This window comes from Camelus bactrianus, chromosome 20 (genome assembly GCF_048773025.1).
Source record: "Camelus bactrianus isolate YW-2024 breed Bactrian camel chromosome 20, ASM4877302v1, whole genome shotgun sequence".
Lineage (NCBI taxonomy): Eukaryota > Metazoa > Chordata > Mammalia > Artiodactyla > Camelidae > Camelus > Camelus bactrianus.
The window spans coordinates 20,004,181-20,030,487 of record NC_133558.1 but is presented as its reverse complement, the minus strand read 5'-3'; the positions used below and the strand labels follow the sequence as shown (position 1 = coordinate 20,030,487).

General features: G+C 46.7%; 4 protein-coding genes and 2 non-coding genes across 8 annotated transcripts; 4 read left to right on the top strand and 2 right to left on the bottom strand.

Annotated features, from left to right (window-relative positions):
* Nucleotides 1-662: 662 nt before the first annotated feature.
* On the bottom strand, nt 663-9,817 carry NFKBIL1 (NFKB inhibitor like 1). Of its 2 annotated transcripts, none has more exons than XM_045521614.2 (4): nt 9,679-9,817; nt 7,896-8,172; nt 1,522-1,743; nt 663-1,387 (listed from the first exon to the last, which is right to left on the bottom strand). In XM_045521614.2, the coding sequence occupies exons 1-4, from the start codon at nt 9,706-9,708 to the stop codon at nt 798-800; spliced, it is 1,119 nt and encodes a 372-aa protein (XP_045377570.2). In that variant the 5' UTR covers nt 9,709-9,817; the 3' UTR covers nt 663-797. The 2 variants fall into 2 exon arrangements, with proteins under 2 accessions (XP_045377570.2, XP_074204460.1); XM_074348359.1 differs by lacking the exon at nt 9,679-9,817 and adding an exon at nt 8,568-8,741.
* Nucleotides 9,667-11,834, top strand: ATP6V1G2 (ATPase H+ transporting V1 subunit G2). The gene is made up of 3 exons (XM_010961537.3): nt 9,667-9,800; nt 10,070-10,170; nt 10,691-11,834. Exons 1-3 carry the CDS (start codon nt 9,719-9,721, stop codon nt 10,862-10,864), a joined length of 357 nt encoding a protein of 118 aa, XP_010959839.1. The 5' UTR covers nt 9,667-9,718; the 3' UTR covers nt 10,865-11,834.
* Nucleotides 11,835-13,278: 1,444 nt separating this feature from the next.
* On the top strand, nt 13,279-24,074 carry DDX39B (DExD-box helicase 39B). Of its 2 annotated transcripts, XM_010961539.3 has the most exons (11): nt 13,280-13,428; nt 14,679-15,025; nt 15,764-15,891; nt 16,166-16,258; nt 18,475-18,658; nt 19,776-19,894; nt 21,950-22,081; nt 22,837-22,946; nt 23,065-23,209; nt 23,353-23,500; nt 23,854-24,074. In XM_010961539.3, the coding sequence occupies exons 2-11, from the start codon at nt 14,815-14,817 to the stop codon at nt 23,868-23,870; spliced, it is 1,287 nt and encodes a 428-aa protein (XP_010959841.1). In that variant the 5' UTR covers nt 13,280-13,428; nt 14,679-14,814; the 3' UTR covers nt 23,871-24,074. The 2 variants fall into 2 exon arrangements, 1 of the variants encoding a protein (XP_010959841.1); XR_012501046.1 differs by lacking the exon at nt 23,854-24,074 and having other exon boundaries at nt 13,279-13,428; nt 23,084-23,209; nt 23,353-23,495.
* LOC123618706 (small nucleolar RNA SNORD83) lies at nt 14,148-14,225 on the top strand. The gene has a single exon (XR_006727161.1). It is a non-coding gene; the product is annotated as a small nucleolar RNA SNORD83 (small nucleolar RNA).
* Nucleotides 18,710-18,786, top strand: LOC123618707 (small nucleolar RNA SNORD83). The gene has a single exon (XR_006727162.1). It is a non-coding gene; the product is annotated as a small nucleolar RNA SNORD83 (small nucleolar RNA).
* A 115-nt stretch (nt 24,075-24,189) lies between the features above and the next one.
* On the bottom strand, nt 24,190-25,624 carry MCCD1 (mitochondrial coiled-coil domain 1). Its single transcript, XM_010961601.3, has 2 exons — nt 25,117-25,624; nt 24,190-24,581 (listed from the first exon to the last, which is right to left on the bottom strand). Exons 1-2 carry the CDS (start codon nt 25,279-25,281, stop codon nt 24,396-24,398), a joined length of 351 nt encoding a protein of 116 aa, XP_010959903.1. The 5' UTR covers nt 25,282-25,624; the 3' UTR covers nt 24,190-24,395.
* Nucleotides 25,625-26,307: the final 683 nt, after the last annotated feature.

Genomic DNA, 26,307 nt, shown 5'->3' with positions numbered 1-26,307 from the left:
TTGCCCAAGAACAGACAACCCAGGTTACATAATTTGGCTCTTTCCACCTCCTTCCCCTGCTCCTAACTTTAGCAACCAAAATTCCACTCCCCAACAGGGCTCTTCCTCCATCCATCCTGCTTCTATCCCTCATCCTCCCATAGCCTCCTCATGGTCCTCCAGCTCCAGCTGCCCCCAATTCAGATCATTCAGTGACTCAGCAAAGGGAAAGCCCTGTGTTGGGGGACGGGGGTGTTAAGTGGGGAGGAGGATGTGGTTCTGGTTGGGGAGCTGGGGAGGGGAGGGAAACTGCTTTTGTTCCCCTTTTTGCCTCCGTTCACATCTATTTCTCCAACCACTGACTAAAGAGCGGAGAGGAGCCCAGCATAGGGAGTGGAGAGACCAGAGGGCAAACTGGGCCTTCTTAGGGCCGCCCTTGTGGGAAGGCAGGCAGGCGGGCAAACAGGGAGCTTCTAGTTTCCAGCTGAGGGCACGAGTTAGTGTGTGCATGCATGGTGCAGGTGTGTAGGAGCTGTGGGTTTTGGCAGGCGGAGCGGGAAAGGAGATGTCATGGGTGATGAAAACCACAGCAATGGAAAAAGGCAGAGGAGACACCAGGAGTGAGATGTGGAACCAGGTCTTATTAGGAAATGGCAGAGTCAAGGAGCAGTGGTGGTGGCCCACATCCCCCCACCCCCGCTCATTACAAGTTTTGCTCCCACCCCATATCCTCTGCTGTTCAGCACCACAGGCCTCCTCCTTGTCATCCCCTTCCTACTGCCCTGCACTCCCTGCAGTTTCTTGCTTTTTCCCTGGGGTCACTTGAGGGCCTCCGCATGGCGATTCAGGGCCTGAGAAAGGGCGGTCACAGCTCCCATCACACGGCCCAGCTCCCAGGTCTCAATCTGGCTTCGGAATCGCTGCAGGAAGCGGTCGGGGTGCCAGCGGACCTGCTGGACCCTCAAGTACCTCCTCAGAGCCCCCTGCTCCTCCAAAGGGGGGCCCCTGGCCACCAGAGCTGCAGCCATGGCCTCCGGGTCCCCTCCCCCAGGGCAGGGCCAGGGTACATCGCCAAAGCGCCAGAGGCTGCCCCTCCCTGCTCCTCTGGGGTGCTCTGCCCTGGGCCCTGCCCTGGCTGGCTCCTGCGCTCGGTCCCCGGGAGCCTCCTGCGCCCTCCTGGCTTGGCTCTCACGCAGTTCTTCCTCCTTGGCCCGGGCTCGCTCTCGGAAGAGCCGCTGCTCCTCCTCCTGCTGCCGCCAGCTGTGACTGGAGCCCTCAGCCCGCGGGGGTCGGCAGGCTCCCTCCGCCTCACACTGCTGCTGATGGCGCTTCTGGGCATGTTCCCGGGCCATGCGATCTGACCACGCTGAGAAGGACTCAGGTTCCTGGGTCTCGTGGGCAGCATCATCTGTTTGGGAGGGCAGGATGGGGGTGGTCAGGGAGAGGCTGTGAGAAGGTGCCATGGGAGCATTCGTGCAGCGAGTGGAGGAAAAGCGGCCACTGGGGAAGAAGGGAGGCTGTGGATGAAAATGGATTCCTTACCTTCAAATCTTCCAATGACCTCCTGCCACTCATCCTCCAGCTCTCCCTGTAGCTTCTGTCTCCACTCCCGTTCCTTGGAAGCCTCATCTTCCTCCTCTTCTTCAGCAGAATCCCAGGGGGGTCCCCAGCCCAGAATTTGCCCAGGGGTCTCCCCATCCTTATTCTTTATTCCCATGGCAGAGGGACAGCGACTCAGCAGTGGCAAGAAGAAATCCGTGTAGGCTGTTGGTGTGAGAGCATTGAGCAGAAGTTAGCTGGGACTCCCACTCCTTGGCAGGGCCGCCATCTTGAATCCTGCTGGTCACTCACTGAGCAACAAAAAGGCTGCCCACGTGGATGCCTCCTGGGTATTAGGAAATCACCGTCACTCACAAAATATTTACTGATAGCTTACCACATGCCTGATAAGCATGGTAGTTTAAAATATTCTGACCTGTGTCTTCATAAACCAATTTAGTGTCCTGGGAGCTCAACTATGTCAAATGACATTTTCCGGCCTGCCTCTAGCCATCTAGGGGATGTCAAGAACTCCTGACTATGTATTCCATTTCGGGCTTGAATACCTCTCAATGTGTTTCTCAGCCAAAACTATTCAAACTGATAAAATACCTGAACACCCTACCCTGTACCATTATAAATATAAAATATGTAATATTTACCTTTTTATATCACTTTTCAATAAACTGAGTAAGATAATTATTTTCAGGGGAATTTCTCTCAGCCAGCCTTGCCCAGGGGATGCTGGGAGGGGGGTGAGGAGAGGTAGAGAGTCCATACCAGCAAGGAATTTGAGCCACAGAAATGTTCCCAGCACAAAGCAGACTCTTTCCAAATGACCACTAACCTAAGGCAAGGGAAAGGGGCTGAGACAGAGGGTTTCACCCAGGGGCTGACTGACAGGAGGCTGGCGGAAAACAGCAGAGGGACTGAAATTTCTGAGTTCCCTTCTTCCTGAGCCCTGACCTCAATGCATCTCCTCTAGTGTCTGCCAAGTACCATGCTGCTCACTTCACTGCCAACCCAGCACCCTACCCCTGGCCAGCCCCACTCGTCACGGCCTCTTCACTCCCAGGACAGAGGAAGGGGAGTGAGGCACCCTCCCTTCCTGTAAACCTACTTTCTCTCCCTAGGGCAGGAGGAAATGGGCCAGCAATCCTTAAATCTTTATTCTGTGGTGCTAGAACATACTGGCTACCTTGCAAAAGGACAGGACAGTGGAAGGGTTGTCCTGCCACTGCCAGGAAAGCAGAAGACAGACTGGGTCCAACCTTGGCTGGCCAAGGCCCACTGCCCCCACTCACCTCCTGGCACACTTGCATGTCACCCCACCCAAACCACATCAGGACGAGGGCTGAGGGTGCTTGGCTTTAGTACCGATGTGACCCATCACAAGCCCTCCCAACCTGTCCCACCCAGCAAGTACCTGGTCTTGTCTTTCAACTGTTTATTCCCCACCAGGGTTCATAGCCAGTGTGAAGGTAGGTGGATGCTCAGGCTTGCATGGGAGGCTTTTAAATTCACAGATTTTAAGGAGCAAGTCCTCCAACTATATAAAACATGATAAGTAGAATCTGCTACAGAATGTTAAACAGCCACTAAAAATTATGTTTGTGTGTGGAAAAAGCTCACCTCAAAACTGTGCATTGGATCCTATCACAACTGCATAAAAAAAGAGACCAAATCCTATGGTTGAAAAAACAGCCTGGAGGGAAAGATGTAAAACTTCTAGTCTCTGAGTGGTAGGACTATGGGTGGCTTTCCCCCAGTCTTAGCTGATGTTTTTATGTGAAAGGGACATAATATGAAATTTTTTTTTAAAGAATGAGTAATAAATTTAATCACTGTTAACAATTTGCTATGGACCCTTCCAGTCTTGTCTTGGTGTATATAGACATACATAATGATAATTTCTTTTCAGAGATATGTGACCATACTACAATGTACTGTTTGACAACTTGTTTTTTTCACTTAACACCTCATTTATATTTTCCACAGGAGTAGACATAGTCTAACTCATTCTTTTTTATGACTGTGTAGTGTTCTGCTGTGTGTATGAAACAAACAAATCTTCCCACCCCCAAAAGACAGACTCTGTTTCCAAAAATGATGAGCCTCACGCATCCGTTTTTGTGGACTCCTTACAGTACTTCTGTGGGGGTAGATTCTCAGAAGTGGAATTTCTGAGTCAAACAATATGTACAGTTTTGCCAAACTGCTTTCAAAAAGTTTGGCCAACACTTCATCAAGAATATACGAGTGCTTGTGTCATCCTTTACCAAACCTGAGTATTACCAACCCTTTAAATTTTGCCCATCTGATAGATTAAACAAACGACTTTACTAATGAAAGATTTTTCTTTTTCATATGCTTTCTGGCTCTTTGTGTTTCTCTTGAAAATAAATTGTCATATTCTTTGTCTGTTTTCCCCCTAGAAATTATATATGCAGACATGAGAGCTCTTAATACAGTATAGATATCAATCCCTTGCATCTGTTACATATATTGTAATTATTTTCTCCCATCTGTCTTTTTAAAGTGTTTATGTAGTTAAATCTGAAACAATATTTTCTTTTATAGATTTTGACTTTATTTCACTCTTAGGAAGGTTTTATCCACTCCAAGGTCATTCCTTTGTATTTCTTCCTATCACATTTATTTTTTAGAAATATAAAAAACTGAGGTGGGTGGGTATAGCTCAGTGGTAGAGTGTGTGCTTAGCATGCACGAGGTCTTGGGTTCAATCCCTAGTACCTCCATCAAAAATAAGTAAGTAAATAAAAAGATAAAGACAAAAAAAAGAAAAAAAACTGAAAAAAAAATGTAAAGCACAGTACGATAAGCATCCCTATTCCTGCTAACATATGAGGTATGTTAATGTACTTTCATTTTTACAACATCATTTTACTTTAAAGAAGTAAAAACATCATAGATAAAGCTAAGCTTTTCTTGATTCTTCCAAGTTTTATCCACCCCACCCTCCACTGTGCAGGGAAAACCCTCCCATGCATTTGGTATGTATCCTTCCTGTCATATTTAGATGATTAATCTACTGTAATTTACTTTTGAGTTGGCTGTGAGCTAAAACTCTTCCCCAGAGAAGCCAAATAGTCTAGTACCATTTATTAAATAGTTCACCACCCCCCTCTAGTGATGTGAAATGCTGACTTTTCCATCAATTTAGCAGTCTAAGATCAACTTTTCTCAATGTTCTTTAATTAACATGTTCTACTTTTATTTTGGGAAAAATATGAAAAAACCCACACTTCATCTTAGTGATGGAAGCACTGCTCTTCTCCCCATAATGAGACATGATTTCTACCTTAAAGAGATGTTCATACTAACTGGTATGACATATTTTGAAAAAACTGCCTGTATCAAAAGCTTATGTTGAGTGACGACTGACTGCGGTGCAGAGGAAGAAAAGGTAACAGTGGGCCGAGTGGTTGGAGAGGGCTTCTAGAAGGAGGTGGGGCTTACACTGGCTGAGAAGGGAAAATAACTCAGCAAGGTGGAAAACTTAGCAAGGTGGACAGGAAAGTGAAAGGCAAGAGACAGATAACAGACAGGCAGGTTTGCTGAAAAGATGCTTGGGGTCACTGAAGACAGAACCATGTAGCACGAGTTGCAGATTTGTAGGTGTCCTGTGAGAGATAAAGTTGGAAAGGCAAAGGGAACGTAAACCGGATGGCTCAGTCATCTGTAAAGCAGGGCCACAGCCTACTTCTACTGAGCAGATCAAAGTGGGTAATGGGTGGGAAATGTCTAATACTGTGCTGGCACAGAGCAGAAGTGCAGTGAATGTTACATTAAAAAAAGAAAAAAAAAAAACTAAGCTGGCTTTGGACTTGTTCTTTTTACAAAGACTGTGAGAAAATGACCTCCTGTTTCTCAACGTTCACTCAAAGGCTTCAAAAGCAGTGCCATCCACTGGCACCTCACTGGATGTGACAACCCAGCCCAGCCACTCCAGCATGCACTGGCACGTCCCTCAGACCTGACACAGGAACTGAGGGAAAACCTCCACTCCCCCAGGAGATTCTGGGTCATTTCATCTGTTCAAAGAAAACATTTGCATTTTAAGGCAGTGGTCTCCAGAGATGGGCCTTTCTACCAAGCAGTTAGAAGGCCACCTGCTGGCAGGGCTGGCAGAGGATTGGGAGGAAAGAAGGCCTGAGAGGGCTTGGGAGTGACCTGAGTACAAGTGAGATTTCAGCAAGGTCTTGAACCTTCTGGGCCCTGCTTCCCTCATCTGTATATGGAATAATAATATCAATCTCATATGCTTCTTAGAATTCAGTATGATGAAGAAAGCACCTATCTTCTATGAGGGAAATTTTTGTTACTCAGAAAGCCTTAGTTAAATAATGTAAGAATAAAAATATCAGTTCTTATCATCTGGCGAGTACCAAAACTGCACCAAGTGCTTGCCTCATTTACTAGTCACAACTTCCATTTTAGAGAAGCAGATTGGATTTGTAGAGGCTAAGCTGCATGTCCCCATCACACAGCCTTTAAGTGACAGAGCTGGAACTTGGATGGGGTCTGAGGTCTGTCTCAGGGTACTCTGCTCTGTTGCCACGTACAGTGGCAGCTGTCAAGTTGGATGCCTGCCCTTTGAAGACCTTCTCTCTTTGTTTTTAAGTTAAAAAAAATCTGAGTAGGTCAGCCTATCTCACTCATGTTAGGGGAGTTAAAGAAAAGGGGATTTTTGACCAAATTGGGGAGGTTCCAGGGTGTGGGTGGGGTTCCTGTATATTCTTGGAGAGCTGGGGGATGATAACAGCAATCAAACTGAGTTCAGGTTGCTCATCTCAACCTAAAGGTTTTCATCTAACGTTCTTACTCGAGAAGGAAAATCTCTAGAAGGGGAAAGGGGATTTCACCTACTATCTTCCTAGGGAGGGCTGTACCTCTACAGAGCTCCCTCCACTGCCACTATAGTATTAACAGGTCCCCATCTGAAACCCTCCATATCGAAGGCTTTCCAGAATGCAGATATTTTTGGGGATTTGACTGAGTTGATCTGAAAGTACATAGAGTCGGCCCTCCATATACTTGGGTTCCACATCTGCAGCTTCAACCAACCACAGATCTAAAACATTCAGGAAAAATAAAATTACAGAAAGTTCCAAATAGCAAAAATTGAATTTGATGCTTTCCTGCAACTACTTACATAGCATTGACATTGTATCAGGTATTACAAGTAATCTAGAAATGATTTAAAGTAACAAGAAGATAGTATGTAGGCTAGATGCAAATATTATGTCATTTTATATAAGGGACTTGAGCATCTGTGGATTTTGGGATTCAGGGAGGTGGGTCCTGGAACCAATCCCTCTTGGACATCAAGGGACAACTGCACACTGTATATTATGTAACCCAGGAGAGCCTGGGCAGCCCCAGTCCCCAAATGCATTAATGTTTCTGCAGTGAAATGTATGAATATTGACATCAATAAGAGAAAAACATATCAGAGATAGCCTCATTTTAGTTCAGGTTAGGTTTTGTCACCAAATGAGTTTGGTGGCAAACTGACGAAAAATGTTTCATTCTCAAGAGTGTTTTTGAGTTTCAGAACTAAGGGTAAGAGAGGATGCATCTGTTGATAACCTCAGGAATAGTGGCCAGCAACTAGAGTGCTTATCATGTGTCAGGTGCTTTAATTATGTATGGTGTCAGCTGATTCTCAAAACATGTGTCACAACACGGGCACTGTGAACACGGGCATTATCACTGTATAATTCTATAAAGTATCACACCGGATAGAGCAGATATTTAAGAGCATGGGTAGTCTAGTTAGGCTGCCTGGGATACAACCCCTACTCTACCACTTAATAGCTGTGTGACTTTGGCAAATTACTTAACTTCTCTGTGCTGTTTCTGCATCTGAGAAATGGGGGATGATATGAGTATTTATAACTTCATAGGGTAGTCGTAAGAATTAAATGAGTTGCTGTGTGAGAAGCACCTGGCACACAACAAGGGTTATTATTTTATTTTCCACATGGGCAAATTAAAGATCAGCAAAGTTTAGTAACTTGCCTAAGAATACACAGCTATTAAGTGTGGAGCTGGGATTTGAACCCAGGCGATGTAACTCCGGAGAGTACCCTCTATTCTACTTTTTGCACTACAGGCAACAACCAGTCAAGAGACAAAGGAGCTACTAATCCGGAAAGATGTGAAACCAGATACTAGTTGATGTTTGGGGAATAATGTAAAGGCACAAATGATAGCCACAAGCCAACTTGATCAACTACTTCCCTAAGTCCCATGACCAGAAAACTAGCTTATTTTTCAACCACTGGCCTTCAACCATTGGTCTCAGACCCCATCAGTTGTTCATGACCTTGTCCCCCACCAGGCAGACTCACCATCAGGGCCCTGGCGGGCAGCAGCATGCAGTGCCGTGTCCCCGTGGCGGTCCTGGTGGGCAGGGTCAGCTCCAAGCCGAAGGAGCAGGCACAGGGCAGGGGCATCATGGCGGGCACAGGCCCGGTGCAGTGGTGGGGGCTGCCCAGCATCTACATCAAGGCCTGGGTGTCTCTGGAGGAGGGCTTGGGCCCGAACCAGCCGTCCTGCAGACAAATAACGACGGAAGCGACGTTCTCGGCGTTGGCGACGGGAAGTGGAGGCCATGGAACTCTTGGGCTGAGGAAGAAGGAAAAAAATGCAGCAGTCAGGACCCCCAGCCTTGGATGGTCCTTTCCCTTCCATCTCTGACATTGTTTCTCCCTTCCGTTCCCCATTTCTTCTGACATCTTCAGCTAGAGATAAGGCCTGTCCTAACCCTCATTCCTTTACCAGGCGATAGGTTTGAAAAAATTTTTGAGGGGGGCTGGGGTTACATTTACTTTTTTAATGTAAAATTTGAGGAAAGGATAAATGATTACTTCAAGGCTCACTAGTCCATTTTTTTTTAAATAAAGGACTTTGTTATATAATAAAAAACAGACTGGTGGGGTAAATTTTTATCAAAAGAAATTTGAATCTTAAAAAGTCAGGGATAATTTCAAATAATGATCTAGAAATTTAATATGATGTACCCGGTAGACAGATGTAGAGGCTTCTCCCTCTGGGACTTGGGGGGAGGGGTTACTCATCAGACCTGCCCCCCCCCGCCCCCCTAAGTACCCCCGGAGCAGTAGGCTCAAGGCCTGTGTTTAAGACGCTCGGAGGAAGGGAGGCGGGAAGGGCGGAGACACTCTAGGCTGACGGAAATGGCGCAAGCCAAGACGCAGGTGAAGGGCGGAAATGAACTGTGTGGCGCGTTACCGATGTCCTTCCGCCCCAAGGGGGCGGGAGGTGTTTCCTCGCTGTAGCCTCCGGGGGGGAAACTAGGGAACTCAAGACAAACGGTCCGTCTGAAACCGGAAGACTGGACGATAATGCGATATGCGATGAAAAGGAGCATAGGCAAGGGCTATTTGGAGGTTTAAGCCCGCCTCCCCCAACTGAGAAGAGAGAGGAGATGGTTCAGTGGTAGACAAAAAGATGAGAAGAGAGAAAATAGGAGAATATAAAAACAGGATAAACATCACAGTGAAAATGGAAAACCAAACCCAAAACCATAGTGAGGCCAAGAAGAGGGACAGGTCATAAAAGAGAAAAACACAGACATAAAAAAACACGAGGAGCAACAGTAGGACAAGGAAAGTGAGATGGGTGCAGAAATTTGGAATTGGGAAAGATGTAGAAAAATGAGATGGAAATGGCAGGGAGAAAAAAGAGAGGAAGAGAAATTGGAAGAATTCAGAGAAGCCCAGCATACTCTGTTCCCAACACGCCACGCATGATAATTTCTTTTTCTCCTCAACCCATTTTTAATCCCTCTATGCCTCCTCTCCCCAGTACTCCTTTCCTCTCTACCCCTGCCCCCATTCCTAGATCTTCCTACTGGGAAAGTCTATAATGTTAGCAGGCAGCTTTGGGCGTGGTCTCTGCTGCCCTCAGGCGGTTCTTCTGGGTACTGCCAGAGTGAGATGTGGAAGAGGACCAGCCATCAATGGGAGGATCATTTTGGGGGAGACACCGGGCGCAGGAGGCTGAGTGAAAAGGGGAGCACTAAGACCCAGGGGTAGGGGAAGGCTGCAGCAAACAGCTGGAGGAGGAGAAGTAGGCGGTTTGGAGAGGAAAGAAGGGGGAGCCATCTGGTACCTTGGTAGCATCTGAAACATCATCGGTCATAACGACACAAATGGCCAGTCAGTCCCAAGGTATCCAGCAGCTCCTGCAAGCCGAGAAGCGGGCGGCTGAGAAGGTGGCAGATGCCAGAAAGAGTGAGTCTCCTCATGTCTCCGTTAGAAGTCTGGAAAGAAAATTGGACGTGATAACAAACATTTTTGAGTCCTTGGGATAACTCAAGGCTGGAGAGGAGGGAGACAGCTGGGGGCTGCAGTGGCTTCTTAGAAGGGAAGAAATGGGTGGCTGTTGGAATCTAGCACCTGGTTGGCTGAGAGAAGGCAGAATAACTTTTTGGAAAGGACTGACCCCTACCATCACATTTGGGGGGGGGGTTCTACACCTCTGTCCTTCCTTTTGCTTCCAGGAAAGGCCCGGCGTCTGAAGCAGGCAAAGGAAGAGGCACAGATGGAAGTGGAGCAATACCGCAGAGAAAGAGAACAGGAATTCCAGAGCAAGCAGCAGGCGGTGAGTCCTGGGGAAGCTGGGAGGGGACTCCAGGGTGCAAGTTGGTGGATACCTCTGGTGAGGTGTGTATAGGGTGATCCCACAAGAAAATAAGGTGGTAAAGGGCTAAAGGGGACCCTGGCGAGGACCATGACATTGGTCAAGCTTTGTGGTATGTAAAAGAGTCTGGAAGTTTTGAAGGGCTTGTACAGTTTAGGGAGGTGGGGGGAATCGCCACATTTTATGTAGAGTATGATGATGACATTTGGGGTGGAAGGCAGAGCTTTATGGGCATGGTGGTGAGATGGTGGGGATTGTACGGTCGGTTTTAGGATGATGCTGCATGTCAGGTCTTAGAGGAGAGGGCGTTGTGTGGCTCTCTTTGGTGTCTGGATACTACCGTGGATGGGAGTGGTTTTGGAGAGGGCCTTTCTTCCTGGCCTGGCTCCAGGATCCTTCCCTCCACATGCCTGGATGCTTCTTTTTCTGTTTCTGCCTTTTCCTTTCTCTCTTCCACTCCTCCCAACCCCTCCCAACCCAGGCCATGGGCTCCCAGGGGAACCTGTCTGCTGAGGTGGAGCAGGCTACAAGGCGCCAGGTGCAGGGCATGCAGAGCTCCCAGCAGAGAAACCGAGAACGTGTCCTGGCCCAGCTTCTTGGCATGGTCTGCGACGTCAGGCCCCAGGTCCACCCCAACTACCGGATTGCTGCTTAGAATCCACCCCAGGGCCTGACTCCTCCTGCCAGTTCCTTCCTTCAAAGAACTCCCTAAGTCAAAATCACCTCCCACCATAATCCTTCTCTCCTTTCCACTCCCTAGAAATTCTTGGAAGCAGGCTCCAATAATTCTCCCTTGAAATTCATAAATGTCCTGCTGAGACCTGAATCTCCTGATTGTCCTTTAACCTTCAGTGGGACCTCATAAACTCCCAAGTCACCCTCATGAAATTTGTAGCATGGAGAAATAGGGATGTGGAAAATACTAACTTCAAAGCCTGGAAGGCTTGGGTCTCTCTCCCAACCCTGCCACTTGCTGGCTTGGCAACCAGGACAAGCTACTTCAGCTGTAGCCCCAGTGTCCTCTGCAAGACTGGAATAGTAACAATCATGCCTACTTTGCAGGGTTGCTGCAATTACTAGGATTCTTCCGTAAAGAGCCTAGCATGGTTTCTGGCATGTGGTAGCTGTGGTCCAATAAATGGCAACCCTGTTATATTATTACTATTCCCTGCCCACCTACCAAAACCTAAACACAGCTGATTCCTCACTTCTGTCTGTGGCTTTCTAATTCTACTCATTCATTCTGTGGTGCGAGTAATTCTCTAAATTGGTTCTTCCCACCTCTTTTCCCAGAGACCTTATGATCCCTGAAAAAATGAAATGATGATCTCATTTAGCCTCTCTACTGTGGTTCCAGGAAGATGTTTGCATTTCTTAGCCTCTCTTTTTGTCTCTCTTAAATTGGTCTTTCTCTTTATTGGATTTCCCTCTCTCCCTAATTCTCCAAAGACCCATCAGATGTTCACTGCTTCCTGAGATCTAAAGTGACCCTGTTCCCTCGTATGCATGGCCTTCCTTTCTACATCTTCAACACCTTACTTTACCTTTGTAACAATAAAAAAGTGTCAATAAAATAATTATGGGCAAATCGATTGGTGGTTTGAATCAGCCTCCTTTTGTTTCATCATTTCTCATTTTCAGTCACTCTTGTTCCTTGTTTACGGATTCCCCAAACAGCCAAAAGGGCTGTCCTTTGAAGCTTGTTGGAGAAACAAAAGCAAATGGTACGTAATTTTTTCTCTAAAGTGAGAAACAAGTGGTTCCTCCTTTGGGAACCTGAGGACTAAAGATGGCAACTGTAGAGAAAAGCTAGGATGTAGGAACAAGCACTCTGCCCCTTACGTTGCTTTATTTTCCTTCGTAGCACTTATCAATACTTGACATGTTTATGTGTTGTCTCCCCTATTATGTGAACTCTGTGATCACAGGTGTTCACTGCTGCGTCCCCAGATCCTAGGATGGCACTTGGCACAGGATAGACAATTGATAAATACTGTTGAAAAAAATTGATATTGTGGGTTGGAAAAACTGCCCTTCCATGACACCATCCTTGGATTACTGTTCTTTTGACCACAGGAAACAAGCCTGTTTCATCAAGTACTTAAACCAATGAGATAATCCGTAGTTTATTAACTAGACTCTTGAAGCAGGTGGAAAGTATACAGTAGAGAATAAAGAGATGTGTACATTTTGGCTCTGTCACCTGTTAGCTGTATTACTTTGGACATGTTGCTTTATTACTCTAAATCTGCTTGCTTATTATAGAATGGTATTAATGATACACCATGATGTTAAGTGGTTAAGTGTGACAACAGGTAAAGGGCCAAACGTTTGTCATTTTTGTTATGTCACATTTGACTTCTGTAGCATATAAAGGCGGGGGTTGGGGAGGGACACATCAAATGTTTTATTCAAGAAAAATCCAGGCTGAACAAAGGAGCTACTGGGGGCGGGGCTAAGTACATTCTGGTCAAATTAACAATATTTATAAAATGTTACATAACCCTCCAGCCCTACCATTTATCTTTAACACTTGGGGCAGAATCTAGACCCCGTCCCCCATACGGTGGCTTCAGAACACCTTTCTGATTCGCAGTCCAAGTCCACGAACTTCAGGGACCTTAAGGCATCAGCTACATCGGCCCACTTTATTTTGGGTAAATGCCGCCCGCCTGCCCTACGGCTAGGGAAAGGGTAGAGGTAGGACCGTGAGCACTCGCTTCTCTCACCTGGAGCCTGCAGTCCCCTAGCTCCCGCTCCAACGCCCCCAGGTCACCTTGACTACCGGGCCAAGGACCCCGTGGGAACTCTCAGTCCCGCCACCTTGGGTCCTCGTGCCCCCCGGAGGGGTGCCCAGAGAGAAGACCTGCGTGGCAAGAACCTAAATAAAGAGGAGAAGGGCGTGGAAAAGAGTAGGACAAGAAGAAAAAAATAACCATCTGAGAAGATGCTAGTCTCCTTTATGCTTTTGTTACTGGCAGTAGCGGAGCACTTAGAAGTGGCTTAAAAATTTTTTTTTCACACAGGCATCTCTAAAGACAACCAGGGAGCGTGCGGAACTATAGAACAGTGGAAGGTCCTTCTTCCGGTCCCTTGCGTCTGCGCTCTCGCAGCCCAGAAGGCGGGAGACCTGGGTAGAGGGAAGCCGGGAACCGGAAGTGAAGGCAGATTCCCTCCTTCGTCTCTGTTGCCGCCGCCATACGTCTTCGCCTTGCCCAGGTAAGCCTTGGCCTTCCGTACCATCCACGTCCATCTGCGTTCCTCTGCGGCCATCCTGTCTCATGGGCTCCTGATAACCACAGTATAGGCTCTGGTCTGGTCGCTGGGGTCTGATTGGGTCATTACATCCATCGTTTGCATCTCTTTCGGGAGCAATAATTTTCAGGGGGAGGTAGGAAATCTAGGGGGTCAATCCAAGATGGTGGCTTCGCCGCCATTGTGTTTCCTTTGCTCTTCGCTCCTCCAGTGGACTCCTAATTTATCAGAGGCCCCAGCGACCGTGATAGGAGGTGTTAGGCGTTCTCTGATCCTGGGCTTTGGGGGAAGGCGGGGCTCTTCTCACCTTCCCGCTTTTCTCTGAGCCCTCGGCCCGCGGTGGAAGTAGTTGGCTTCTGGGCCTAGTTGGACTCTACTTGTCCACCATTATTTGGAGCGCTGTCCAAATGTTGACGAGTGGTGTCATTGTGTTTTTCGGAAAGGAGTCGTCCCTGAGGAGTAGCCCAACGGTGCTGTGAGACCACTTGGTAAAGGTTCTGTTAGCTGGAACGAGAATACATCTTTCTCAATTATTACCTTTTTACTCATCGTATGAAGGAGTTTTTTCTGGCCGGGCCATTTCTCTGCCCCCCCCCCCCCATTAATTAAGGATTTCTTAAGCATCAGAAGGAGGTTAGTGAGGACTGAGAGGCTGGAGTGCTGGGTGGGAGAGGTGGATGGCAGCCACATGATGTTTTCATTTTGAAAGATAAGCGCTTTGCGCAATGACGACTTGAATCTATCACCCTTGACTGATGGCTGCTATGTTAGAGGTTGACGCTTTGAGATTGTAGGGAAAGCACCAAGGTCGTCCATTGAGGATTTTTTTTTTTTTTTTTGGTCATTTCCGCCTTCATTCTCCGCTCTCTTCAGTCATTAGTCATGTTTTGTTTTTCACGGGTTTTTTTCCCCTCACTACCGTCACAGACCAAGACTATGTATAAGCTGGTCTTGCCCTTACAACTTAGCTTTTTCTGCTTCTCCTATCCTGTCTCCTTGAGAACCTGTGTCCTAACTACCTCCCTTGGGGCCACTTTCTCTATTACCTGTATTATGTTTGCCTTTTGCTATTATGTTTTGTTCCTTTGTTACTTTTCTTTCCAGGTAAATAAATGTTTCATAGTTTAGGGAGAGCAGGAAGAGTGTGGGTATAGAAAAGGCTGTGAAGGCCCAGCTCATGACTGATGAGTCTTCTCCCTGTTTTTTTTCCCCAGCTCTTCTGTCAGAAACTATTGTGTTTATTTTTTTCTGCTGTTCCTCAAGCCCCCACTCTCCTTCCTCCCTTGTTTTCGCTTATTCTGCGTAAACCTATCCAAAGACCCCTCCCCTTCTCCCCCTGCCGGCTCAGTTATGGCAGAGAACGATGTGGACAATGAGCTCTTAGACTATGAAGACGATGAGGTGGAAACAGCAGCTGGGGGAGATGGGGCTGAGGCCCCTGCCAAGAAGGATGTCAAGGGCTCCTACGTCTCCATTCACAGCTCTGGCTTTCGTGACTTCCTGCTCAAGCCAGAGTTGCTCCGGGCCATTGTTGACTGTGGCTTTGAGCATCCATCAGAAGGTAAATTTTCTGTTGGACAGAGTTAGGCACTGCTCTTTAAGGATACAAGAAACAGATACGGTTGTGGTTCCTCAGGTGATGCAGATTATATTTAGGATAGACGAGGAAATAACTACCAAAAACTGTTTTAGCAATTGAAGAGGTTTATATAGGTAGGTTTTTCATTCATGAGAGTGAGTAAGTACTAATCTAAAAGCAGCTTAAAGTCTGCCTTTCTCCTTGTCTGCTTGTTTTTGATTTTTGTCACTTTGACTTTTAATTTAAAATTGTTAGAGAGGAGCTGGTTGGAGCTGGCCAACTCTTGTCTCTGGAAACGTTTATGGAAGGTCCAAAGATGGCTGGTTTCTAGATCAGGATCGAAGTCCTTCATTTTGTCCAAAGTTGCAGGGTTATGTGACCCAAAGCCCGACAACCTAAGTAGGAGAAATGGCCTGTGACAGGCATTCAGAAGTCATGGATTGTTCTAGATTAAGGAACATTCGGACAGGAGCACCTAGGGTGAGCAGTTGATAGGTGCAAGAGGGTTAGCAGGACTAGGGATGTGGAGCTGGAGGAGGCTAAAGCTAGAAGGAACTGGGGAGGTTTGATTTGGAGATCACTTTGAGGAAGCAGAGAGGTAGAAAAGATCTGGAAATTGACAAGAACCACTTAAGAACTGAGTGATGAGAAATGGGTTTGGCATGGTGGAAAAGGTGGTAGAGTGAAGTCTAATTCAACTTTTTTTCCCCCTGCTTCTAGTTCAGCATGAATGCATCCCTCAGGCCATCCTGGGAATGGATGTCCTATGCCAGGCCAAGTCAGGCATGGGAAAGACAGCAGTGTTTGTGCTGGCCACACTGCAACAACTGGAGCCAGTTACTGGGCAGGTACACTTGGGGAGAGTGTTGGGGAAGGGATTTTGGTTAGTAATGTTCGGGAAGGATGTTTTTGTCTCAGCTATGTGGTGCATTCAGAGCCATGAGGGCTTGTTGCTAAGATGAAGTTTATCATCCTTGATTGACAGCTACGGGGCACATGGGGTTAATAATCTAGATCTCAGAATTGTAGTCACTTGTGATCTGCCAGGTGTGTTTTTGTGGCACAGCTGGTGAAGGGATACAGTATATGTGTGTCTCCATCTACTCTTCCCCTTCCCCCCAGGTGTCTGTACTGGTGATGTGTCATACTCGGGAGTTGGCTTTCCAGATCAGCAAGGAGTATGAGCGCTTCTCTAAATACATGCCCAATGTCAAGGTGAGCCGGGGGAATATTCTGGGAGAGTGAGGGTGTGGGGAGTTGGAGGCATTGGAGACTTGTTAGATCAGCGGTCTTCATGTCCCACAGGTGTTAAATACCCGTACACAAATCTCAGTTACATGTATCTTGCAACTTTAGCGTATAAGAGATTTATGTTTTAGGGCTCATTTGCATATGCATTATAATTTCAGAGACCTTTGTTACATTCTTAATTTTGGAGAAGCTTTAGTTTGCGCTGGTTTCTAACACATTGTATAAATACGCCTGTGCATTGTATAACCTAGATAGTCAAAGTGTGGTTCCCAGACCCGTAGTTTCAGTGTCATTTGGCAGCCTACTGGAAATGAAGATTTCATGGGTCCCACCACAGACCTACTGAGTATGTATTCTAAGATTTTCAGGTAATTAGAGTTAGAGAAGCACCCATGTATATAACTTCTGCTCTTCTGGGGGGAAAAAACTGTATTTCTGTTCGGATTTTTAGAATTTTCTCCTCAATTGATTATTACTTTATATTTAAGACTAGGAACATTTGAGTAGTAGCTTTAATGTAGTAATGGTAGTTCCTGTGCATGATAAAAATGCTTAAATAAGCCATAGGGCCTTATAATGAAAAGATTTGTATTCTTCCATCTAATTGTACTTCACAGAGTACTGCTAGTTAACCTTTTTGTTTTTTTTTTTTTTTTTTTTTTTTTTTAAGTTCTGATAGTTTTGTGAAACCAAGTATTCGGCACTGTTTTCTCAGTTTGTCAACTTACAGGCCTTTTTTACTTTTTTCACAAAATTATTTAGCTTGTTTACACTGTTCTTTCTCTCAGAATTTGAAAACTGTATTAATTGAAATTCTCTAAATAGTCTGGATGCTGTATATATGTGCCTGTATTCTCATGTTGTCAATTTCATTAGCATTTACTTTCTGTCCTTTTAGCAAGCAGTCTTTTGGGGGGTTAATTAGGTTTATTTAATATTTTTTTTTCTGGAGTTACTGGGGATTGAACCCAGGACCTTGTGCATGCTAAGCACACACTCTACCACTGAGCTATACCCTCCCCCCTGCAAGCAGTCTTGATTGTAGGTTGATTCTAAAAGTTAATAACCAGGAACCAGTTTCCACTGTTAAGACTGGAAAAATTTATTGTTGAGCTCATTAGAGAGCTAGGATTACACTTCCTCTGTAGGTCTAACTCATCACCCTTGTGGACTCAAAAGAGGATGTTCTTGGTGTCAAGATCAAATAAAAATTATCATGACATCATCTTTAAGTTTTCTTTATTTTGCTCAAAATTATGCTTCAGTGATTTGTTGAAGTGGTTGGGCTAGTTCTACAGAATGTCCTGTCTCTGGGTTTGTCTGGTTATTCCCTTGTGTTTTAACTTGTTCTTCCTTCCTAGTATTTCTTGTGAACTGAGATTTATATTTGAAAGCTTAACTCATTCAGGTTAAACATTTTTGGCGAGAATTCTTCATAAATGATGCCGCGTACCTCTTGTTTTGTTGCATAACTGCTTGTCCCACAATTAGTGGTTTTAGACTTAGCCTAGAGTTAGGGTCATGACGGTCTGAACCCTTGATTGATCTTAACCCCCCTTGAACTAGAAAGCAGTTTTTGATGCTTTTTAATACTGTATTAAAGCCCAGATCCTCAGCAACTATTCCCCTAATGATTTTAACGTGGCGTGGTATGTTTAGCCTGAATCAGTAATTTCCTAGGATTTATGTAAAGGAGTTTAAAACTCTGGAGTTGGTTAGAAACACTTGATGTCCATGAGTTTTTTGTGGTACTTGACACTCTCGCGATTTTTTGCTGTTCTCTCTCTTTTTTCAAAAGGAGGTACTGGGGATTGAACCCAGGACCTTGTGCAGGCTAAGCTATCTCCCTGCCCCTAGCTCCCCCATCACACTGCAACGTGCACCCCCCCCCCCAATTTTCACAATGACGCCTACCCTTAAGAGTCTTGGGGAGGAATATTGTTAGATTAAGTCAGAAGAAGTAGATGCTAGTCTTGACTGTCCTGATCAGCCATATAACAGGAGAAGTCACTTTTGTTTCTTAGCTTCAATGTTTGAAGAGTATGATAATTTTAGACTAGACTTACATTCCCTTTAGTCTGAAATATTCTAAAAATTGGTTTAGAGCAAACTGAAAGGATGGGAATGTTGGGGAGGTTGAATTCTTCCTTGTGAGATGCTCTTTTTCTCTGGGTTGGCAGGTCGCAGTGTTTTTTGGTGGTCTGTCTATCAAGAAGGATGAAGAGGTACTGAAGAAGAACTGCCCGCATATCGTCGTGGGGACCCCTGGCCGCATCCTAGCCCTGGCTCGAAATAAGAGCCTCAACCTCAAACACATTAAACACTTTATCTTGGATGAATGTGATAAGATGCTTGAACAGCTCGGTAAGTAGCAGTGCTGAGACTGGGCTAGTGATCTGGGAGTTGCCTTTTGGAGCCAAATGATGTTTATTTGCTACTGGAGCACTTCAGTGCCAGGACGACCCTTAATCTATCACCCATGACTGATGGCTCTGGCTTCCCTGGTCAGTCTTTGTTAGGCTTTTTAAGCAGCCTTGGTGATCAAGGGGAAGGGTGTTCTTCCCTTCTGTGACAGATGTTTATCTTTGAGAGGAGAAACTTTGCTGATCTTGGACATCAGTCACACATCCGTTCTTTTCTTTATAAATTCCTGTAGTGGGTGTCATAGGGGAGAAAATTAAACTAGAAGAGGAGACAGTCTACTCCTGACATCCTCAGCTTAGCACATGTTGTCAGAATTTATAGCTGAATAGATCTCTAGACTTAAGTTCTAGGATTAATACAGATAGTGTGGGAGTTGGTTTGGTGTGGTATTCTGGTGTGCTAAGTAGGGTTAAGAAAGATTTTTATAGGAACTCAAATTTGGTGAATGAGGGAGTAGGGATGGACATAGCCCCAGGGATAAGTGATTCCAGATGATCTTTGGCTATTCTAGATGGCAAGCTATAAGGTGGGCTGCAGGTAGAGATGTCATGTTTCCCTGACTGAATAGGACAGTGTGATCCAGAGGAAGTACGGAATGGACTCTGACAGCTGGAATGTAATAGGTGCGCCATATTTGTAGACAGCTGGAATGTAATAGGTGCGCCATATTTGTAGACAGCTGGGGCTCTGGGAGAGAGGAGTAAGAAGGGCCTTGTGAAGCATTTTTCAGAGAACTTATCTTTGTGAGCTGCAGTGGACTTTATCTCCATTTCATAGTTGTGGGCTTTGGGGTTTCATTTGATAGTTTGTATGGTTAAAAAACACAGAGCTGGAATCTGGCCCTAGATTCATTGTTCTTTCCACTGTGTTGTTATTATGGATATGACTTCATGGTGGTTGGAGAAAATAGAGTAGAGAGAGACCTGAGGCAAATCTTTCCTTGACATGAGACTTGCTTACCCATTTCTAGCAGTTCTACCTCATTGGGAAGCCTTTTGGTCTTTGTTTATAGTATATGCTTTTCTTCTCCTATAGTAATTTTTTTTCCTCTTCTCAGACATGCGTCGGGATGTCCAGGAAATTTTTCGCATGACCCCCCATGAGAAGCAGGTCATGATGTTCAGTGCTACCTTGAGCAAAGAGATTCGTCCAGTCTGCCGCAAGTTCATGCAAGACGTAAATACCCTTCTACCTTCTCTCCCTCCACTCCCCGCCCGCTGCCTCCTCCCCCTCCGCGCCCTCTTCCTCCAGACTCCCTTGTCCTTCAAGCGCCAAGAAGGGGGCACGTGCCCATTTGGGAGTGATGAAGCCTTGAAGAGACACACAGAGGCAGAGACAGTTAGTGTTAGGGTCTGCGCGGGCGCCAGGGAAACTCCGGAAGACTTGGTCGGGTTAACATGAGAGCGGGTAGTGTTCGACTTTTTTTTTTTTCAATCACAGCATTTTTGAACCTCTTCTCCCTTTTTGGGGGAGGGCAGGATTTTCTGCCCTACCACCCACCCATCGTCTCCTACATACCCCCTACAGCCACGCATCCTCAAGGTGGCATCAAGCATACAACTGGAGCCTTCTGCTCCCCCAAACTCATAACCTCCCGGTGGCAGGAGAGCAAGAGAGGGACAGACAGATGGCAGGGCATGTCCAAAAGAAGAGCAAACAGCACAAATGAATCCGCTCCCTCCCCACCTCCAGGGGTGGGGGCCTTTGGCACCTCAATCCCCGAGTCCCTGCTCCTTCCTACCCGTACCTCCTCGCACCCATCCGGAACCTCAGTTGATGTGAGCCGGCGGCAGAGAAGCACCGTGGCACGGCGGGGGAATGCAGACGGCACCAGCGGTGGATGGCGGCAGCGGAGGCCGCGGGGAACCTGACCAGGAAGCCGAGGACCAAAACCAGCCTCTTTTTCCGTTCCCGGTTTTTTTCCTGAACCCAAGGCGTGCCGTGCTCCCCGTTTCCCTTCATTTGTGTTGGGGGGAGGGGTGTTCTGAATGGGGTGGTAGATTTTTTTTTTTTTCTTCTTTCATACACTTTTTTAATACTCAGAGGGATATGGGAAAGGTAAAGTGAGGAGCTCCACTTGGATGTAACCAGGTGGGTGTTAGGGTCTGGGGCTAAGTGGGGCCAGTTGTATAAGCAGTGGAGCGTGTTCTTTCCCTCCCTGCTCTGCTCCTTCCCGAGGGAAGATAACTCTTTATCTGTAGCTATGCTTGGGACTCAGATGTTGAAGGAGGCCATGAAACTTCTCTTTGGAAAGCCTACCTTTGCTAGTCTGCCTCCTAGGGTTGGGCTTCTGGTTTTCTCCCATGACACATACATTCTTTTCTGAAATCTTAGACCCTGGGTCTTCATGTTAAATACATCCCCAAGTTAGTGAAGAGTGCTAGGGAAGTTGGGCTTTGGAGTTGAGTTGCCAATTTCCATCTTTTTTTAATGCTGCTTTCCTTCCCTTCAAGGGTTGTGTGTGTGTGTGTGGCAGGGGTGTGTCTGTTTTAGGATGAGTGAATAACTGCTGCTCTGAATTTGCTTCTTAGCGCCAGTTATTGATACCTTCCATGTAATACTGTAGATGGTTTGATTCTTAGTTGAGAGATCAGTTTCATCTAAAACTTCCCTTTTAGTCTGAGGGCAAGTTGCTCATCTTGAATAATTTTTGCCTGTCTTTTCATGGCATTTTGACTTGAAATGTCCATTGAAGCATTCTGATCTTAAAGACATCCACTTCCCAATAGGGATATGTTTCTCCTAGTTGAGAGGATACTCAAATGGAGCAGTCCTTGTCCCCTCCCCCATATTATAACCAGCTCTGACGGAGTTATTCTGACCTCGAGTCACTGTTTCCTGTCATTTCTCAGGTGTTTGGATTATGTTCTCACTTTGAGAATCATCTCCCATTGTTTTCTTTCTTCCACCGCCTCCATTTGAGGTAATGGCATTTTGCCATTGGATGGTTGCAATATGCCTTTTCCTCCCTGCAAAGTTCTTTCCCATGACAATTTTCAGTTGGGCAGTCTTAAAACTCAACTGATAGGAAGGAAATTAGATCTAACGTGGGAAAGGCCACATTAAAATGTGGGTATTTTTGGGGGTGGGGTTGGGTTTTCAATCTTCTCTCTTCTCCCCATCCCCCCATGGGGTGTATTGGAGATCAGCTTCCTCCACCCCCCCCAGGTTTAACCCCCCCACTCTGCCCTCCTCCCGTTCCCCACCCCCTGCCTCCCCCCTCCCCCCCAGCCAATGGAGATCTTCGTGGATGATGAGACGAAGCTGACGCTGCATGGGTTGCAGCAGTACTACGTGAAACTGAAGGACAACGAGAAGAACCGGAAACTCTTTGACCTTCTGGATGTCCTTGAATTCAACCAGGTCAGTTGTTCAGGGTCCAGTAGGGAAGATGAGCAGAAACGTGTATTATATACCCTTTCATTGAGGAAACCATGTATGTTGTGTAAAAGAAAGGTGGAACAATCCTCTTAAATGAAATTCTGTTAAGTGAGAAAAAAGTGTCTTTTGTGGGGCTGAGCAGGAGCAAGGTGGGAACTGCTTTTCTGTTCGAAGGCTGGCACAGACAGAGTCTCAACAAAATTAATTTCAAGTAAGAAAATCCTTGAACAGTTTTAATAAGTTGGTAAAAGTCCCAAGATATATTAGGCCTGTTGGGTTCTTAAATTTGTTTCTTGTACTGCTTGCTGAGGGAGAAGTGTTCCGTCACTTTACCTGTTGTGTGATTTGTTTGCATTAAAAGCTACTTTCTAGAGTTAGGGTAGTCCTTACATTTGATGTTTTGGTGAGTGAGAAAGTTGGTCTTTCCAGACCTTAGTTCTAATTTTTACACTCTCTCATGAGGTGGCTTCTTTTGTCTCCTAATATGTCTGGTAATTTTGGTTACTGTTTTCGTTACCTTCTCTGTAGCATGTCTTGTCTGCTCAGGAAAAATTAGAGCCAAGAGGGAAAGGCTATGAAAGGCTATATTATACTTAGAGCAGAAGAGGAGACGTGATGGGGACTAAGGAATTCTTTCAGAAGAGTATAATTTCTGAAAACTCTTGCATATAATCTCTTACACACCCACATGGACCCACATCCACCAATCTCATACACACACACACACACACACACAGGTGGTGATATTTGTGAAGTCTGTGCAGCGTTGCATCGCCCTGGCCCAGCTTCTGGTGGAGCAGAACTTCCCAGCCATTGCCATCCACCGTGGGATGCCCCAGGAGGAGAGGTGAGTCAGAGATGGGGAAGATGTTTTGTGTCCTTGAGAGTAAGAGAGACCCTTGTGAGAAGGGAAACTCAACATTTTTATTTTATTTTATTTTATTTTTACTTTCTTTCTCACAAAGGCTTTCTCGGTATCAGCAGTTTAAAGATTTTCAACGACGAATTCTTGTGGCCACCAACCTGTTTGGCCGAGGCATGGACATCGAGCGGGTGAACATTGCCTTCAACTACGACATGCCTGAAGATTCCGACACCTACCTGCATCGGGTAAGCCCCACACCCAGGAGGGCATCCGAGTATCCTCTCCCGTCTCCTTGGTTTCTATTATCTTTTCATCCCTTACATCTTCGTTCCCCTTTTGATTGTCTTCATTCTTCGGGGGTGTACAGATGTTACCTGTCTCCTTCCAGGTGGCCAGAGCTGGCCGGTTTGGCACCAAGGGCTTGGCCATTACATTTGTGTCAGATGAGAATGATGCCAAGATCCTCAATGATGTGCAGGATCGCTTTGAAGTCAATATTAGTGAGCTGCCTGATGAGATAGACATCTCCTCCTACAGTGAGTATTGATCTCATGAAACTGGCTCCCCCAGCTCTTTAGATTCTCCTTGTTACTTAGTGGGTCTTTACTTAAAGCCCCTGGTGCATAGTGGACACTTGACAAATTCATCATCCATTGCCTTCCCCCCACCCCCACCCCATCCATCTTGATGCCCTGTTGGGATGTTTAATTTAAAGACTTCTATATGAGGTCTCTTCTCATCAAATGATTTCTCTTTCTTAACTCCCAAATCTATTCTCTGACCTACACACTATACAAACATCTGCATGTGTTGGGGAGGGGTGGGTGCTTCTGCCAACCTTGCTTTTTCCTTTTCATGCCTTATTCTAATTGCCATGTTTTTTCTTCAGTTGAACAGACGCGGTAGAGAATTCACCCACCCATTCTGGAATGTGACAGTCCATCCCTTTTCAGGAGATGACACCAGGCATGGGGATGAAGGAGACACTACTGCCACCTGCCCCTGACAACCCCAACCCCCACCCCATGGCTTCCCTCTTTTGCATCACCACCACTCCTAATCCCCCCACTTACTGATTTGTCAACTTTTTTTTAACAAAACTAAAAAACATATGTGTCTGTGGTATCTGTAAGCGCTCCGTCCCTTTATTGGATTTGGGGTGAGATTTTAGGGCATAATCCAGAGTAAATTCCTGTAGGGACTGTGCCCTGCTGTGGGGCCAAGGTCAGTGGGAGGTGTCAAACTGGGGGATGTGACTGAAAAGACTGCAGAGGCCATGATTCCTCACTGCTTTCCATATTCTGGCCCTTTGTGGAGGATTCCATTTTCTTAGTGGCTGGGAGAGGCTGGGGTGTTCCTGATTGAAGGGCTGGGGAGAGTGGTATGCAGTATTCCCAGTGTTGGAGGGTTAAGTGCAAACTGGTGGAAAGCTTAGGTGTCTCCTCCTGGGCTCTCCCTGTGTCTCATCTGCTCTTTCAGCTTCTGGGTCTTGAGCACCAGGCCCTGGGCTTCCCAGGCCCCCTCTTGACCTTCCAGCAGGGCCTGGTATAGCTCCAACTGCTGTTCCAGCAACTCCTCAGCCTGGGCCAGCTCAGCTGTGGGATGAGGCCGGGGGTCCTGGGAGAGGGGGCATTAGGGAGGGAGCATCAGCCAGGGCAGGAGGCTGAGGCTCACTGAAAGGAATTATGCATCTTTCCAGTTTTTCAACCTCATTAGTTTTAAGGTCCTGTACTGCAGAGCCAAGGTTAACTTCCTGTCTTAGGCATCGGCCTGGGGCCGGATGGGAGAGCAATTAGAGATTGCAGCCCATGGGCTATGACTGGACTCCCTGTGCAGCATGTGGGGTTATGGGAAGGGGAGGACTGGCTGTCCCAACCCACCCCAAAGAAATAATTAACTGTTAGGGGAAATTCCTGTTCAAGGACTTCGTGGGTTGTGAGGAGGGAAGGGTGCAGTAGAGGGTCCCCTGAGGTCTGGAGTGGTCTGGGGACAGGGAAAGTTCCGGGAAACTGGGTTGGGACTAGGCAACAAGCACCTGGGTTAAGGGTAGTGTCTGCTTTCAGCTGGCCTTTGTTACGGGATGAGATGGAGGTGATTCCCTGTACCCCTCCAGTACAAATTTGCCCTCCAGCCTCACTCTTGGTCCACTTACCCTGGGGGGTGACATCTTCCCACTGCCTGTAGAGCTGGTCTCTTCTGTACTTGCCTTGGGATCTTGGGAGCAGCGCCTCCAGGAGCCCTGGAGTGCAGAGGGCCAGGATGGCAGGAGGAGGAGGCGGCAGCAATGTCCGGAGAGCCAGGGCAGAGGGAAGACCATGGCGGGTGAGGCAGGGAACTGTCTGAGCCACCCTACAGCCACCGGGAACTGGTTTCCTCCGGGCTGTAGCCTTGCTTCAGTGCCTGGCCCTGCCCCTGCCCCTGCCCTGCTCTGCTGCACCTACCCACCTCCTAACCTGGCCCCAGAGTCCAGGAACTCATGTTCCCTGTTGTGAAAATGTTCCTGCCAGGGTAGGCAGTACCTTAGAATTCTGGTGCCTAGCCTACTGCATGTCTAATGTCTTTTTTCTTAGAATGTGTTCTCATTCCTCTCAATTCTGCAAGGTAGGAATTACACTACTGGTTAGCAAATGAAATGCTCAGTTTCATTCAGCACTCACTGATTCGGCAAATATCACTCAGAGCCCGCCCTGGACCAGATGTGCTCAAGACTCTACAGCTGGTTGGTGGAAAATCCTGGAGGATTCATGACCAGGTCTCTCTGACTTGAAAGCTCATACTTGTCTTGACTCAAGTATTGACTGATTCTCCCTTTATTTCCCTTTCCTGTTCTTGCTGTCCCAGAGGGAGCTTTTTTTCTTGCCCCTGTTGTACATTGCACGTTGTACGGGGTTACCTTCTCTGGTAAGTCTGGACACCGTACACTGGGACACTGGTACAGGTTTCAAGCTTTGTTGAACTAGTTAGCCCTCCCATCAACGATGCACTAGAACAAAAGCCCAGTTCACCCATTGTGTGTGAACCTTGTGTATATATATTGGACTTTCTGCAGTGTGTCCTGAAATGTCCTGTTGTGGCTGGAGGGCACAGCCACAGCCCTGTGGGCAGAGGTGGCTCATAGGGAGTAGATGGTTCCAGCTTTTGTCACCTGGGAAAAGGCAGGTCCTCAGAAAAACATGCTTCAGAAAGCAAGATTGCTGGAGAGTGGACAGCTTCTGGCCAGCTCACTATCTGGGACATCACACTGAATTCAGAGGGAAGATAGCCTCTGTCATGGTGTGGGGGTCCGGGAACCAGGGAGGGAGACCTTCCCGGAGGTCAGTGGTTTTTAACCTTGGGGGACTGA

Excerpts from the sequence above, each read along its gene's own strand:
- MCCD1 (XM_010961601.3), bottom strand. The coding sequence starts at position 25,281 with ATGGTCTTCCCTCTGCCCTGGCTCTCCGGACATTGCTGCCGCCTCCTC. Across the intron at positions 24,582-25,116 it reads GGAAGATGTCACCCCCCAGG|GACCCCCGGCCTCATCCCAC; the intron begins GTAAGTGGACCA and ends CCCCTCTCCCAG.
- NFKBIL1 (XM_074348359.1), bottom strand. The coding sequence starts at position 8,624 with ATGAGTAACCCCTCCCCCCAAGTCCCAGAGGGAGAAGCCTCTACATCT. Across the intron at positions 8,173-8,567 it reads CCTCTACATCTGTCTACCGG|CCCAAGAGTTCCATGGCCTC; the intron begins GTACATCATATT and ends CTTCTTCCTCAG. Across the intron at positions 1,744-7,895 it reads TGCCCGCCAGGGCCCTGATG|CCTACACGGATTTCTTCTTG; the intron begins GTGAGTCTGCCT and ends TCACACCAACAG.
- ATP6V1G2 (XM_010961537.3), top strand. The coding sequence starts at position 9,719 with ATGGCCAGTCAGTCCCAAGGTATCCAGCAGCTCCTGCAAGCCGAGAAG. Across the intron at positions 9,801-10,069 it reads GGTGGCAGATGCCAGAAAGA|GAAAGGCCCGGCGTCTGAAG; the intron begins GTGAGTCTCCTC and ends TTTTGCTTCCAG. Across the intron at positions 10,171-10,690 it reads TCCAGAGCAAGCAGCAGGCG|GCCATGGGCTCCCAGGGGAA; the intron begins GTGAGTCCTGGG and ends CTCCCAACCCAG.
- DDX39B (XM_010961539.3), top strand. The coding sequence starts at position 14,815 with ATGGCAGAGAACGATGTGGACAATGAGCTCTTAGACTATGAAGACGAT. Across the intron at positions 15,892-16,165 it reads TGGAGCCAGTTACTGGGCAG|GTGTCTGTACTGGTGATGTG; the intron begins GTACACTTGGGG and ends CCTTCCCCCCAG. Across the intron at positions 16,259-18,474 it reads AATACATGCCCAATGTCAAG|GTCGCAGTGTTTTTTGGTGG; the intron begins GTGAGCCGGGGG and ends CTGGGTTGGCAG.